The sequence below is a fragment of the Schistocerca piceifrons genome, chromosome 1, assembly GCF_021461385.2.
Source record: "Schistocerca piceifrons isolate TAMUIC-IGC-003096 chromosome 1, iqSchPice1.1, whole genome shotgun sequence".
NCBI classification, from domain to species: Eukaryota; Metazoa; Arthropoda; class Insecta; order Orthoptera; family Acrididae; genus Schistocerca; species Schistocerca piceifrons.
The window spans coordinates 799,665,081-799,681,963 of record NC_060138.1 but is presented as its reverse complement, the minus strand read 5'-3'; the positions used below and the strand labels follow the sequence as shown (position 1 = coordinate 799,681,963).

At 45.5% G+C, this 16,883-nt stretch overlaps 1 protein-coding gene across 1 annotated transcript in view; it reads right to left on the bottom strand.

Annotated features, from left to right (window-relative positions):
- LOC124775194 (proclotting enzyme-like) overlaps positions 1–16,883 on the bottom strand; it is a 158,213-nt gene that overhangs the window by 55,475 nt on the left and 85,855 nt on the right. The window contains exon 6 of the mRNA XM_047250036.1: positions 4,997–5,189. Within this exon, the coding sequence (XP_047105992.1) occupies positions 4,997–5,189 (193 nt within the window). The remainder of the gene's footprint in view (positions 1–4,996; positions 5,190–16,883) is intronic.

Below are 16,883 nucleotides of genomic sequence, written 5' to 3'. Positions count from 1 at the left end.
AGGTGGACCCACAGACATTAAGTCAAACTTTCCACCCAGAATTCTTCTCTTTTATCTTCGGAAAAATAAGTTATTCTACAAAGAATAAGAATATTTAACAAATCGGGGGTTCGCAGACTACTCCGAGCTGAAGATCACAACGAAGTAACTTAAATACAAACGAACCCTCGCACAAGGTAAATTTAAAGGTGACACCACACGACCTACAATTTTATCTAGCAAAGAGACATAGAAATTTAAAAGATGGAACCCAGTGGACGTCTCAAGGAGTATGGCGAGAGGAAAAAATGCAGGAAGCTTCAAAAGTAAATGAAAGTACGTCTTAGGATCAAGGATACGAGAAGGGATCACACGAGACGAAGGATTCTGCAGGCATCCCTAGGAAGCCACACGAACAGAACAGGCGAAAGACTGTAATAATGTCCTGTAAAAGTGTCCATCGATAAATAAATTGAATACCATAAGAAAACGAACAGAAGCACATCAATCCACTTAGCAATATTCATAGGAAATAGAGATCTGGCGAGATGTGCCAGGGATCGTATAAGGAGAGAGTGATTCTTCGATCTGACACTCGATGTGTGCTCCAACAAAATAGTAGGATGTAACATTCTTATATTCTGTAAAACGTTAAAATATCTTGACAAGGTAGCTTTAGGAAGCACGACATCAAGTGAGCATTGCATAGGAACTGTCGAGAATGTAGGTGTGTGATACTATGGCTTGATCTTCAAGTATGTAATCATTTATAAGGAAAAATAAATAAATCACCGCCTTACACTTTAAAAAATCGAGTGCGCTCAGTGAGCATTTCAGGTTAAAATGTAAATGTCGCGTGACTGGGGCGTCCCGTCGGGTAGACCGTTCGCCGGGTGCAAGTCTTTCGAGTTGACGCCACTTCGGCGACTTTTGCGTCGAAGCATTTCAGGTTGTTTAGCTGGATGCTTTAACTGTACCAGACGCCAGTTCCATCCACCGTAGGAATCTCCTTTTGATTACCAGTTCATGTAAATACTGTATTTTATATCTCAAGTCAGCTATGCTGAAGAGAAGACGTCACAAAAGTGGCTGGTGTTGTAACTGATGAAGTTTATGTTTTAGTGTGAGTGTGCCTAATAATTCAGGGACCTCTTTCCCTAACAGAAGCAGAAGTTTCTTCTTTCTGCCAGCTGTAACCCTGACATTGTAAACGTATAAAGGGTGAACATTAATAATACCAACAAATTGCGTGGACCGATTCCTGACTGGAAATGTAGGAAAATAGGTCCTACGAACATGGTTCCGCAAATGCAGAGAAGTTAGCGCTGTCGAATAAAAGCTCCTCTGACAATGTGCCATGTGTTCCTTGTGTGTTGCAGCCTGTCTGATTGGGGCAGCGTAATGTAAGCAGCAGATTGGTCCGGTATTCATATAGGGAACAAGCCGAGATGGTGTCTGTGTATGGCCAAGCAGATGGAAACGGTCGAGAGGCAGCACGATCATACCAAAAGACGTACCCTCACAAAAACCAACCACATGATACAACATGTCAAGCCCTTTCTGGGCGTCTGTATGAGGGTTGGGTTGATTTGGAGGAAGTGACCAAACAGCGAGGTCATCGGTCTCATCGGATTAGGGAAGGATGGGGAAGGAAGTCGGCCGTGCCCTGTCAAAGGATCCATCCCGGAATTTTACTGAAGCGATTTAGGGAAACACGGAAAACCTAAATCAGGGTGGCCGGACGCGGGATTGAACCGTCGTCCTGCCGAATGAGAGTCCAGTGTGTTAACCACTGCGCCACCTCGCTCGGTAGGCGTCGGTGTGATCTGGGATCCTTTCAGACAGACAAACGTGCAAGCAGACGGCGGCGTGTGCGTACACTAGATCTGGAGGAGCCGGTTCTGCAGGATATTGAGGCGAACCCTAGTACAAGGTCCAGGCATGTGGCCCGCCAACATGGTGTAAGCCAAAGTACGATCTGCGTGCCAATCGCTGCCATCCCTGGCACATGCAACGTTTGCGAGGATTATCAGCGTTGTGTATGCTGAACCAGTTCCTGATGTGTAGACCCTTCAACAGCGTTTTCACGACGCTTGCGACGCTATCAGGAGAGGGGCCGGAAAGAGCGTATTGTATCCCACGGAGGTCATTTTGAACATCTGTTGTGACGTGGATGCGATACAGGCCTGAACTGTGTTCCGGTTCGATATGTTGCCGTTGCACGCACACTGTCCATTTCCGGACACAAGTTCATAGCATCTTTTTTCCTCCATTTCCAATCATGAATCCGTCCCTGCAGTTCGTTAGTTTTATTAGCTTTCACCCTGTACTACGAAGTAACGTGGATGCAACAATTTACAACTTTCTTTCTCTTGCCTTTCAACCAGGTCGTAAGCTCACCCGTGAAGGTGCCCATCGATTAAAGAACTAGGAAACAAATCAAAACTTTTCTATTTTAATTCCTTAGAGAAACTTTTGAGTAGATGACGGAAAGAGAATGTTTATGTGTGACCCACGTGTATTCATAAATGACAGATTAATATTGTATTCACTTGTATCTAAATATCGTACGCGCATACACGCACATACAGTATCAGACAACCGTCACAATCGATGTTTTGTAGCTGCGGAGGAAAAATGACCGTTTAGTGAATCTTAAGTTGTTTATTTGTATTTAGTGCTTAAACAATTATTCATAACATAAAAATGCATCCAGTTTGAAATATTCGTCCAAAACTAGGTCGAATTCATACAGGCAAACTGCATAGAATTGTTCTTTTTTTTTAATACAGAAAGCAATAGTTTCCAGTCGCCACTATGCCAGATAACTGGGTAGTAAATGAAAGTCTTCCTCAGGTGCAGAACGCTGTTCTATTGATGCACAATTGATTTAGAACCTTGTGGCTCCATTTTCAGTTGCTCAGTTTCTAACGCGGTTATTGAGCATTTCTATGCGTTGAATACTTACAGCGCCATTTTCATTCAAATATTTGCATCGTGGAAATGGCCAAGAGTTAAGTAGTCTGTTAGGGTCTAGGAAACTCGATTGTTTACTACTAAATTGAAAAAAAATGTTATCTGGTGGCGAAACGCGGGAGAGGACAGGGCCCTGGAGGACGGCAGCAGTGGGATAAAAGATACAGGAGTTGGTATCGTGGAGGATGACATAGGAAGGACGGCGCGAGAGGAAGGAAGTGACCAGACGGACAAAATTGGTAGGAAGGGATTAGGTTTGGAGTTTAAAGAGGAGACCGGGGTGCCATATCCAGTCATAGACATTTCGGAGGTCGAGGGAAACAAAAATTGCGGAGCGACGGGAGTTAAGCTGGAGGGAGAGAAGGTGGATGAGGTTAAGGAGTTGGTCATCGGCGGAGAAGGAGGGTCAGAAGCCATACTGGTTAAGGGGGAGGAGGTGGTGTTGAGTAAGGTGCTGATGGATACGACGGGAGAGGATGGATTCGAAAACCTTACTGAAGACAGAGGTGAGGCAGATGGGACGATAGGAAGAGGCGACGGGAGGGGGTTTGAGGGGTTTGAGGAATAAGAGGACGCAGGAAGTCTTCCACAGGTCGGGGTGGAAGCCGGACGGTCAGGAAGGAGAAGGGACATTCCCTAAGGTGGCGGTAGGTGACACAGTCGTGACCAGGGACCGTGTTGCGTTTTGAGGATAAGTTTAATGCCTTGTGCCGTGATTAGAGTGTTGATGTCGGAGAGGAAAACTGCCCCAAGTACCAGAGACTAGGAGCAAGTGGAGCGACCGAGGTATCGGCGCGCTCCAAGATGGTGGGGAAAAGAGAATAATCAAAGTGGGGATCGTCAGGGACGGAGAAGACCTCGGAAAAGTGGGAAGAGAAGTGGTTGACCTTACTAAAGTTGTCGGGAAGGGGGCGGTCGTTATGGAGAAGGGGGTAATAGGGTGCAGAAGGGGAACCAGTTCTAGAAAGTGGATTCAGTTGTTTCAAATACTGAAATTACGTTTTAAATAGTAAGAGGAAAAGCTCCTGTATTACAAGTAGAATCGTGCGCGCCAGGCATATCTCTTAAGAAGTGACAGTTCAAGCAGTTCCGAGTCGGTCTGTTCATCTCACAAATCTTTCAATTGAAGACATGGGCGGAAAAACCGGCTAACTCTCAAATGTAAGAAGAGATGTATTGCCGTCTGTTGCTGGGTAAGCGAATTATCAAAATTGACATTGTTCTCACTCCCAAATAGCACTTAGCGGTGACTCCTATGCCAATTTTGATAGTTCCCATACCCAGCAACAGATGGCAACATTTATTTCTAAGCTTTTACATTTGGGGGTTAGCCCGTTTTTCAGCGCATATCTTCAATTATGGCCACAATTTGGCAGAATCTATATAGTTCCAACTATTTTCACCAGCTCCATAATCCCAGTGAGTAACTGTACATGGTACAAAACATGAAATGCCTGTAAATGCCCGCCATCTGATATTTATCACGCAGTGGCCCGAAAGCCGGTTAATGAGTAAATAAAACAGTTTAAAAATGTTACTACGCGACTGATTGCAGTTTCTTCTTCTTGTCTTTCTCGTGCCCTTTTCCCGCATCTGCGCAATGTCGATATTGTTATGCGTGGAGAAGGGGTGGCCGGTTGTCCTTCCTGTCCCCACGCCGTAACCCCCAGGTGGAATATGTGTACCCCAATTGTCTGCGTGTAATGTTATTCACGTGGAAGTGTGCAAAGTTTTCTAAATGCTTGTGACTCGTGTACCTGAGGCGCGAATTGGGTACCAGCCTGGTATTCACATTATCAGGTATGGGAAACTGCCTAAGTGCCACATCCGGCAAATTGATCCTCGTCGCTAACCCACCGGGCGAATTTGATTAGAAACCGACACAGCTCCCGGTCCCAGACGCGTCGCTTAAACACGATCTACTGTCCGGACAAGTGATTGATTGCAGTTTCCATATGAAATATACGCTTAGTAACATCGCTTGTTCGTAAGAGAGCAGGTAGTTTTGCATTTTGTCTGCAGCACAGACGGTGGTACTCACGGGCGCTGCCGGGAGTCCCTGGTGCAGTGCGCGGCGGTGAGCACGTGGCGGGCGCCGATGAGGGTGCCGCCGCACCAGAACTCGGTGCGCCGGTTGCCGTGCAGCAGGATGGCCGCCATCCACGGCCAGCGGCCCGGCGCCGCCGGCTCGCCGCCCACCACGCGGAACCCGGGGATCTCCGGCTGGCCGCACTCTGTGGAGAACCAGGCACAGTCAACAGCAGCCGGTTGCGCGCTCGGGGTATCACGTAGTAGGGCAAGAGATCATAAAGAAAGCTAAACGAACAAAACATTTTTCACATCTTTAAAAGAGCTCACTGGTCACTCTGGAGCACTGTAGGTGGTGTATAACCGTTACCAGGCGGTCATGTGACCCTTCACCGCTGACACAAGTCGTGACCACGTGCCAATCGGTTGTATAGAATCAGCGCAGTAAGATGGATGAAAGAATGGCAGAAAGGAGCTATCTTGTGTCGACGTTTCCACGACCAAACCGTGACTGTATTTGCCCGATTTCCTAGTGCACCAACGATGACTATCCAAAGTATCTACAACGAGTGTTATACCATCCGCCATATAACGTATGTTTTGCAGTGCAAGGACAGTGCTAATACACTGAAGAGCAAAGAAACTGGTACATGTGTCCAATATCGTGTAGGGCCCCCTCGAGCACGCACAAGTGGCGCAACGCGGCGTGGCATGTACTCGACTAATGTCTCAAGTACTGCTGGAGAGAACCGACACCATGAATCCTGCAGGGTTATCCATAAAACCGTAAGCGTACGAATGGGGGGAGATCTGTTCTGAAGAACACATTGCAAGGCATCGCAGGTATGCTCAATAATATTCATGTCTGGGGAGTTTGATGGCCGCGGAAGTGTTTAACTCAGAAGAGTATTCCTGGAACCACTCTGTACCAATTCTGGACGTGTGGGATGTCTTACTGTCCTGCTGCAATTGTCCAGGCCCGTCGCAATGCACAACGGACTTGAATGGATGCAGGTCATCACACACGATGCTTACATACGTGTCACCTGTCAGAGTCTTCTCTAGACATATGAGGGATCCCATATCACTCTAACTGCACACGCCTCACACCATTACAGAGCTTCCACCAGCTTGAATAGTCCCCTGCTGACATGCAGGATCCACGAACTCCTGAGGTTGTCTCCATACCCGTACACGTCCATCTGCTAGATGCAATTTCAAAAGAGACTCGTCCGACCAGGCAACATGTTCCCAGTCATCAACACTCCAATGTCGGTGTTGGCCGCCCGGAGTGGCCGAGCGGTTCTAGGCGCTACATCTGGAACCGCGCGGCCGCTACGGTCGTAGGTTCGAATCCTGCCTCGGGCATTGATGTGTGTGATGTCGTTACGTTAGTTAGGTTTAAGTAGTTCTAAGTTCTAGGGGACTGATGACCTCAGAAGTTAAGTCCCATAGTGCTCAGAGCCACTTGAACCACTTGTCGGTGTTGACAGGCCCAGGCGAGGCGTAAAGCTTTGTGTCGTGCAGTCATTAAGGGTACACGAGCGGGCTTTCGGCTCTGCAAGCCCATATCGATGACGTTTCGTTGAATGGTTCGCACGATGACACTTGTTGATGGCCCACCATTGAAATCTGCACGAATTTGCGCAAGTATTGCACTTCTGTCGCGTTGAAAGATTCTCTTCAGTCGTCGTCGATCCCTTTCTTGCAGGATCTTTTTCCGGCCGCAGCGATGTCGGAGATTTAATGTTTTATTGGATTCCTAATATTCACGGTACACTCGTGAAATGGTCGTACGAGAAAATTCTCACTTGATCGCTACTTCAGAGATACTGTGTCCTATCGCTCGTGCACCGACTGTAGCACCACGTTCAAACTCACTTAAATCTTCATAATCTGCAATTGTAGCAGCAGCAACCGATCTAACAACTGCGCCAGACACTTGCTATCTTATATATGAGCTGCAGACACAGCGCCGTATTCTGTCTGCTTACATATCTCTGCGTTTGAATACGCATGCCTATACCAGTTTCTTTGTCGCTTCGGTGTATAAGAGACAGTCAAATGAAAACGAGTCAGATGGAAAAAAGTGAGTAAACTTTTCATTATTTCAAAAGTAATCGCCTTAACTGTTAATACATTTATCTCACTGTGACAGAAGACGGTCAGTGCCTTCACTGAAAATGTTCGGGGTTGCCTATGTAACGCTGATTGTACCCAGGCGTACACCTCTTCGCCCAAAGCAAATCGACGCCCACTAACGTCTTTTTTCAGGGCTCCAAAAATATGGAAGTCTCATGCAGAGAGGTTGGGACTGTACGGAGAATGTGTAAGGGCTTCCTAACGAAACTTCTGCACCATAATCGAAATAACCTGACAACATGTAGGCCCGGCTGTGGCGCACTCGGTTGGGCTGCTACCATACAGAATGCCGGGAGTGCTGGGAACAGCGAGTGAAACGCACCAATCAGTGTCCCCACAATTTGGAATCTCTGTGGGACCTTCAGCTGCATACGACGTACGTGTAGAAGCTCGCCGAACTGAGGCCATCATCAAGACTGAAAATAATGTTACACGGTGTTAACCTGATGTCTCGCGGTAGAGATCAATTTTTATATCCGACATGCTTATCGTGACCGAGCTCGATGAAATTAGTGTTTAGATGAGTAACTTTAAGCTTTTTGCGACTTCGACCCATTAACTTTGAGTAGTATCCTTACTTTTCTTTAGAGAAAATTTTTGCGGCAGTTGTTAACAACTACACTGCACCCAAAAAGACAAGGCAGATTGCGATCTTTGTTGGCAGTCAGGTAGTGGGCACCAAACGTACGAAATGATTACACTTCCAACTCCGAAGCAACAACATTTATTGTGCACCAAGGCCATAAAACGTACACTCTTTGCCATAAAACCTGCCGGCAGCCTGCCTTCGCAAACTCCACGCCGATCGCAACATGGGGCAAATAACTTGGCCACTATAATAATTCTCTAAGTCTGCACAAACTGACAACACTGCAGGCAGTCGGTACCAAATTGGGACAGAGATAGCCTAGCGGATGAAAGAATAACAACAATTATAGTAACAACAAACTGATTTGAATAATGTTTATTGCATTACAGAATAATTTGTGTTTCTCTTAAGTTATCATAGGTTCCGAAATTGCACTGTTGTCGACATACACTGCCGGAAAGAATTAGTACACCCTTTTAAAGGTTTCCAATTCACTCCAGATATGTTGTTGGAACAGTACATATGCAGTATATGAAATGACTACATTTACAGATAAATAGCACAAGCGGTTCTGAGGTACCAGGTATCGACTCAAGCTGCAACTCTCATAAAAGTACGTGGTGTACCCTCCACGGACGGCAATGCAGGAGCTGACTCAAGCTTCCAGTCGATCGTACAGATGGCGAATGCTGTCCTGGGATACGTTGTTCCACACCTGCTCGACCTGGTCACATAATTCTGTAAGAGTTGTTGGTTGACGAGTCGCACGAGTCACTTCTCATCCCATCACATGCCACACGTGCTCGACTGGAAACAAGGCCGGAGATCGTGCTTGCTAGGGAAGTTGCTGCACATCTTGTAGAGCACGTTGAGTTTCACGGCAGTGTCTGGACGATCATTACCCTGTTGGAACAACATTTCACCTTCCTGTTGTAAGAACGGCAAATGAGCGGGTCTAAAACATTCTGCATGTACCAGCACTGGTTAGAGTTCTTACCAGAAATGCCAAGGGTGAACGAGAGTTGTAGCTTATCGCACGCCAGGCCATAAGACGTGGGGCAGGACCAGAGTGCCTTGGATGAATGCACTCTACGCGACAGCACTCACCAGATGTACGACGTACGCGCAAACGGCCATCACTTGCGCGCAGACAGAATCTGCTTTCATCGCTGAAGATCACGGCGTGCCATTCCATTTTTAAAGTTATTCTCTGACGGCGCCAGTCGAGTTCTGCACGCCGATGTTTTGGCGTGAACGGCTGACGGGATAGAGGTGTGCGTGTCCGTAGTCCCACTCCTCATAACCAGCTCGCTACAATTAGTGCTGACACGTCTAGGCTCACCAGCCTTCTTATGTGTACTGTGGTAGGTGAACAACTCCCAATGCTGCCCTTAAAATATGGCGATCCTGGCGGGGTCTTTGCAGCGTGAACGTCCAGAACCTCGTCTACAGGTGTGTGAATGTTCACGTGGCCACTGCTATCAGCATCATTCCACAACTCAGGCATCACGTCCAGCTAGTGAGGCAGTTCTCTGAAACCACCATCCCGCCACTCGGAAGGCCGCAATTTGACCACTTTCAAACTCGCTTACTTGGCTGTAGAAAACATGAGAGCATCTTCGTGGCATTGTTGCCTGCTTGCCTCGCATTTGTGAACCACACTAAGCATTCTCATTCAAAGAGTAGACACAGATGGCGCTGTGTTAGCTATGCCACTACGCTATCTGTTGGTGGACGACGCTGAAGCCACTAACAGAACAGCTACTACCCCCAGGTGGCACATCTCGTCATTGGATCGAAATCGACGTCGTCCATCCAGGTGTACTAATTTTCTTCCGGTTGTGTACTTTAATGGATCTGTGTTTTTGGAAGGATTTTATTATGTTTCGTGGCATGTGTATGTTAGGAATTTGTTTATAAAGGTAGGAGCTTGTTTTTCTTCAGTATTTGGTTATACCAATGTCAACGCGTGCTCATACATGTATCTTAGTAAATATGAGTACAGTCGACAGAAGAAGTGAGTCCGTCACCCCCCACCCCCAAGGTCTCCCTCCTCCCCCTCTCCCATACCACAACTCATACTTTTCCCTTTTCCTGTCGCGCCCTCCCCCTTTTCCTCTCACGTCCATAGGACCCAGTATCAGCTTATTCTCTCTCCTTATCCCTCACAATCACCCCTGTCTCGTCACCACCTCTTACCACTCCACAGTCATCATCACCACCACTCTCCTATCTTCCTCTATACTCAATCTTCTTTTCAACTACAATCTGCCGTCCCAGGGCAGATTCTTTTCCAGTTTTAGCGAAAGCGTATAGTGCTCCGTTTCTAATGCTCAGTGTATCTTCCATCGTATTCAGTATTTCTCAAGTGTTTCTTCAAGTGTTTAGTGTTGTTCAAGCTTTCTCAAGTGTTTTGAACTGTGCTGTCTGTTGACATTTTCATCACTGTTTTTAACCAATTCATGAATACAGCATTATACATTTAAGAGCCAAACAAACAGGTACACCTTCCTAATATCGTGTAGGGCCCCGCAAGCACGCAAAAGTCCTGCAACACGACATGGCATGGACTCGACTAACGTGTCAAGTAGTGCTGGAGTGAATTGACGCCATGAATCCTGCAGATCTGTCCATAAATCCGTAAGGCTAAGATCTCTTCTAAACAGCACGTTCAAAGGCATCCCAGGTATGCTCAATAATGTTCATGTCTGTAAAGTTTGGTGGGCAGCAAAAGTGTTTAAACCCAGAAGAATGTTCCTGGAACCACTCTGTAGCAATTCTGAACGTGTGGGGAGTCGCATTGTCCAGCTGAAATTGCCCAAGTCCGTCGGAATGCACAATGGACATGAAAGGATGCAGCTGATTAGATAGGATCTTACGTGCGTTTCACCTGTCAGAGTCGTATCTAGACGTATCAGGGATCCTATACCATTCCAGCTGCACACGTCCCAAACCATTACAGAGCCTCCGCCAGCTTGAACAGTCTCCTGCTGACATGCAGAGACCATGGATACATGAGGTTGTCTGCATACCCGTACACGTCCATGCTCTCGATACAATTTGAAACGATGCTCGTTCGACCAGGCAACATGTTTGTAGTCACCAACAGCTCAATGTCGGTGTTGTCGGGCTCAGGCGAATCGTAAAGTTTTGTGTCGTGCAGTCATCAAGGGTATAGAGAGGGCCTTCGGTTCCGAAAGTCGATATCGATGATGTTTCGTTGAATAGTTGGCACGCTGACACTTGTTGATGGCCCGCCATTGAAATCTGCAGCAATTTGTGGAAGGGTTGCACTTCTGTCACGTTGAACGATTCTCTTCAGTCGTCGTTGGTCCTGTTCTTGCAGGATCTTTTTCCGGCCGCAGCGATGTCGGAGATTAGATGTTTTACCGGATTCTTGATATTCACGATGAGCTCGTGAAATGGTCGTACGTAAAAATCCTCTCCTCATCACTGCCTCGGAGAAGATGTGTCCCATGGCTCATGCGCCGACTATAACACCACGTTCAAACGCACTTAAACCTTGATAACCTCCCTTTGCACCAGCAGCAACCAATCTAACAACTGTGCCAGACACTTGTCTTATATGGGCGTTGCCGATCGCAGCGCCGTATTCTGCCTGTTGACATATCTCTGTATTGGAACATGCATGCTTATGCCAGTTTCTTTGGCGCTGCAGCGTATTACTTATGCTCTCTTATTAATACCACCTTTTTAAATAATTTTAAATTCATAGTACGTAGTACATACTCTTGTATGTCTTTGTTTTTCTGTTTCAGCATCTAGATTAGAGGCAAGTTCTATTGGCTGAACAGCGGGTTGTTGGTCCTGCTGCCAGCCCCCCCCCCCCTCTCCCGCCCCCCCCTCCTCCTCCCGTCTACCTCACCGCCGTCTTGGGGCGAGAGTGGATGCAATAGCAATAAAGGAAAAACAAAAAAGTGAGTCCATCTGTAATTTTAAACAGGTAAATAGTGAATTTAGTATGGAACTCAAGCAAGGTAGTGCACAAAATGCTGAGGTTAGGGAAAGTCGTGAGAGTAATTTAGAAGCGTTGGTTGGTTGGTTGGTTTAAAAGAGGGAGGGAAGGGACCAAACTGCTAGGTCATCGCTCCCTAATTTAGAAGGGTCAGTAGCAATGGACAGTGCATTAAATATATTGCAAAGTAACAAGGAATAATCGGAAGCTGTGGTGTTACGGGAAGAGACTGTGATAATATCACAAACAACGGGACAGTCCGTACCAGCAGGACGCAAGGACATGAAATATATCTCCTGCTTCATCGCCACCCTTTGATCTGAAGTCTTTCTTAATAGAAATGATAGTAGGGAATAAGGAACATCCCGACAGGATGTACAAACTATCGGAATAACTAGATAAGGAGGCGGGAGACTTTAAAAAGAAGGTAGACGAAAATTTCGAACAGCAAGGATAATTGCATAAAAAGTTCTCGGTTTACTTGCCGCGTAAATTTGGATAAAATCCTGAGATTTCGATGATTACTGACTGTCGTGGACGCGGCAAGTAAACCGAGAACTTTTTATGCAGGGACTCCGTCGCGAAAGACCTTGTAGTCAGCAAGGATAATGATGTGCATTTCAAATAGATTGAAGAAACTTCGAGGACTGTAGTGACCATTTCAAGAGATTAGAACAGCAGTTAACATGCCTTGTACAGGTGTACTATACAAGGACGGTCATATTAGACAAAGAAATCGGAGAAGAAATTAAGAAATGCAAAAACAAGACGAAACACGTAACTGCAGAACAAATCAGTAGTTGCAAAAATAAATTAGGTACGGTAACTCAAGAAATGAGAGCACAATCGACGAATTACGCAAGAGTTGAAGTAATTAAGGAGTGGAAAGACAAAGTCACGGACGACTTATCACAAACCAAAATACAGGCAGAGGACCTGTCATTACGTAGCTATGCGAGTTCGGATAAGAGCGTTCTGATAAACTTGAAAGATCAGGAGAAAATAAGTGTTGTTCCATGTTAAAAAAAGAAAAGGTTGTTGAAGGAGAGAAAAAGTAATAGTGGTTCAGCAAACAGTACGGGGGTCGGATATACGTTAATGGGTGCAGAAGATAGGCAGAATGAACAGGAGGAATTACGTCAATTAACAGACACTCTCTGCCGTACACGCGGTGACTTGGTATCGCCACTTATGAATATACAGTCAAATATTCCAGTAGGAGTACGTTGTCAGAACGTTGGAGAGAACGAGTTTAGAAAATATTTTGTTTCCATACAAAGGACGAGCTGTTCCCAGGCAGATCGAACAGTCTGCACCCAAAAATTTCGATCAGACAATTCTTGGACAGACTCTCGAGGTCTTGTTCAGTCGGTTACAGAATCATTTTCATATGCGGGGCTCTACAGGAAAAGGCAGCAGCCACGACGTGAGTGACTGCAGAAAACTGCAGGGCTTACAAGGAATTTACACAGGGGTTTCTGAACGAATAGTGTACAAATGAAGCAGGGACGTATCAGACTAGCTATTTTGACACCATTGGTAAATCTAGAGGTGTCAGGGAGATGTCTTCTGAGGTGGACTAATTTTTTGTCCGCTGTAGAGCGTTGCATCGTACTTATCAGCCACTTCCCGCCTTCAAATTAATTTCGCAGCAGCGTTGGAAGATATGAATTAAGTGAGATTAAAATAAGAAGAATAAATTTCAAAACTTTTTTCAACTTACAGTAAACGCAGATGTCTCTGTTAATCATTAAGAAGAAAATTATTTAGCAAAATAAAACAAAAAAACAGTAGGAGCAACTTGAATCCCTTACACAATTTTTTTCGTTCATGTGGAAACAAAATTTAAATTTTCATTATTTTCTAAATATATCAAAAACACGCAAGACTTGAATGTTGTTAAGAAATAATACTTAAAGTTAGAAAGAAGAAAATTAATTCTCATTTCAGAAACAAGTAAATTCTAATTTTATAACATTTTAGCACAAAATACCATAACATAGCGCGTGCATAAAAGGCATGAAGATCACAAAAAAGTAATGGGTAACGTCACTGCCTCGCAAAGCATGGGTTCTGGTTTCTCGTTCGAGACCTGTACAGTCCAGGAGGTGAATTTAAATGTATCATATATTATGTGTATGTATTGGATTGAATAACAGAGGGAGTTTCTGAAATAATGTTCACTTCTGACTGACGTTTTGGACTGTTGAGCCTATACTTACTATCAGACCTTAAGAAAACTTTCGTGTTCAGTGCAAAACACGTGACATGACTTATTAAGACTTGGTGTCGTTTTCATTCATGATATTCCTCGTCCCATAAGGTGAAAATGTTCAAATGTGTTTGAAATCTTATGGGACTTAACTACTTAGGTCATCAGTCCCTAAGCTTATACACTACTTAATCTAAATTATACTAAGGACAAACACACACACCCATGCCTGAGGGAGGACTCGAACCTCCGCCGGGACCAGCCGCACAGTCCATGACTGCAGCGCCTCAGACCGCACGGCTAATCCCGCGCGGCCATACGGTGACTACAACGCATTGACTCAAGGAAACGTATTCCTTTCTTCCTACTTACAGTTTGATTTTAACTCGTTTCGGACCCGAAAGTAGTTTTTTGTGTAGATGGACTACAGGAGGAGTATGCTGTCAAGCTAATCGTTACCAGTGCACTCTCTGTACTAACGATATCGCTCTTCGATACGAAATTGCAAAATATGTCGTCTGGTTATGAGATGTGTTTCAACATTGGTAGTAATATGTTAAAAAAAGGTCGAAGGTCTGTACTTCAATTTACAACAAAGTATTTAGTCCTACAGTAATCTCTGTTGTTTTAATTAGCCATCATATTTTGCTTTGTGGATACAAGCTGTGATAATGGGCTGCAACGGCTCCTATTGCGCCTTACACGATAGGCAACCTGGAGTACTTACAAGTTGCCGTGGTTGCTAGTCTTCCAGGCATCAAGTAATGGTCTGAAGTTTACGAACTCGAAACCATCAGATAAGACTCGCTTAAGTTCATACTACGTGGAAAAGAATACCCCTTGGAACATGGTGTTTATGCTTTTAGGTGCTGTAGTACATAGTACAGTCCATACCTGACGTATTTCTGTTTCTGTTATGAAAACTTTCCTTTGGCGTTTGTGTCTTCTGTGGTAGAGTTTGCTAATTACGAACAAACACCCAGCCACGAAATGACAGCTATTTTTATTTACAATCTGTGAATGAATAGTCCTCCTGCTTCCACAACCGACAGTTACTCTAACGGAGGGAAGTCACTCGTGTTATTCGTTTAAACTTCAATATGTGTGTATTCGTATTGTAATTGTTAGTGTGTTATGTGGATGAAGTCGAGATGGGAAACCAACTAGTATTCGCTTAGATGAGATGTAGTCAACATTTTTAGCTACCACTCACATTTTTAGCTCTGTTACTAGAAAAATTTTCTAACCACCTACCAGTTCCACAGCGATAGTGATTTATAAAGCAATTAAAAGAAACGCCATCAGAACAGGCCCTTAAGGACCAACGGTACCAATAGGCCGCCGTATCCACCTCATCTTTCACGCATCACTGGGTGCTGATACTGCGGGCTGTTGTCAGTTTGCGTGACAGGTGCCGCTATTTCTCAGCCAAGTCACTCCCCAATTTGCCTCAAAAGTGTTGAGCGCAACCCGCTAGCCAACAGACCCTGACGGTGACCCACCCAAGTGCTAGGCAAGACCACAGCACTTAACTCCAGCGATTTGACGGGAACCGGTGTGACCACTGCGGCAAGAAGTCAGCATAAAGCAGTTAAGTAACTTTATTTTCAAACATTTATAAAGGGGAGGTACGGCAAGTTAAAGCATATACACTGAAGCACCAAAGAAACTGGTATAGCCTCTCGTATTCAAATAAAGAGACATGTAAACAGCCAGAATACGGTGCTGTGGTCGGTAACGCCTCGTATAAGACAACAAGTGCCTGACGCAGTTGTTAGATCGGTTACTGGTGCTACAATGACAGGTTATCAAGATTTAAGTGAGTTTGAACATGGTGGTACAGTAGGCGCACAAGTGATGGGACACAGCATCTCCGAGGTAGCGATGATGTGGGGATTTTCCCGTACGGCCATTTCACGAGTGTACCGTGACTATCAGGAATCCGGTAAAACTTTAAATCTCCGACATCGTTGCGGCCGGAAAAAGATCCTGCAAGAACGGAACCAACGACGACTGAAGAGAATCGTTTGACGTAACAGAACTGCAATCCTTCCGCAAATTGCTGCAGATTTCAACGCTGGGCCTTCAACAAGTGTCAGCGTGAGAACCATTAAACGAAACATCATCGATATGGGCTTTCGAAATCGAAGGCCCTCTCTATACCCTTGATGACTGCACGACACAAAACTTTACGGCTCGCATGGGCCCGACAACACCGACATTGAGCTGTTGATGACTACAAATATGTTGCCTGGTCGGACGAGTATCGTTTCAAATTGTATCGAGAGCATGGACGTGTACGGGTATGCAGACAACCTCATGTATCCATGGTCTCTGCATGTCAGCAGGGGACTGTTCAAGCTGGCGGAGGCTCTGTAATGGTTTGGGACGTGTGCAGCTGGAATGGTATAGGATCCCTGATACGTCTAGATACGACTCTGACAGGTGAAACGCACGTAAGATCCTATCTAATCAGCTGCATTCTTCCATGTCCATTGTGCATTCCGACGGATTTGGGCAATTTCAGCAGGACAATGCGACTCCCCACACGTCCAGAATTGCTACAGAGTGGTTCCAGGAACATTCTTCTGGGTTTAAACACTTTTGCTGCCCACCAAACTTCACAGACATGAACATTATTGAGCATATCTGGGATGCCTTTGCAACGTACTGTTTAGAAGAGATCTTAGCCTTACGGATTTAGCCGCAGGGCCACTCTGTACCACTAATGACTGCCCTTTACGCCTCAACTGGGCCTGTCAACACCAACATTGGATTGTTGATGACTGGAAACATGTTGCCTGGTCGGACGAGTATCGTTTCAAATTGCATCTATTGGATGGACGTGTACGTGTATAAAGACAACCTCAGGAATTCGGGGACCCTGCATGTCCGCAGGTTACTGTTCAAGCTGGCGGAGGCTTTGTAATGGTGTGGGGCGTGTGCAGTTGGAGTGAGATGGGATCCCTGATTCGTCTAGA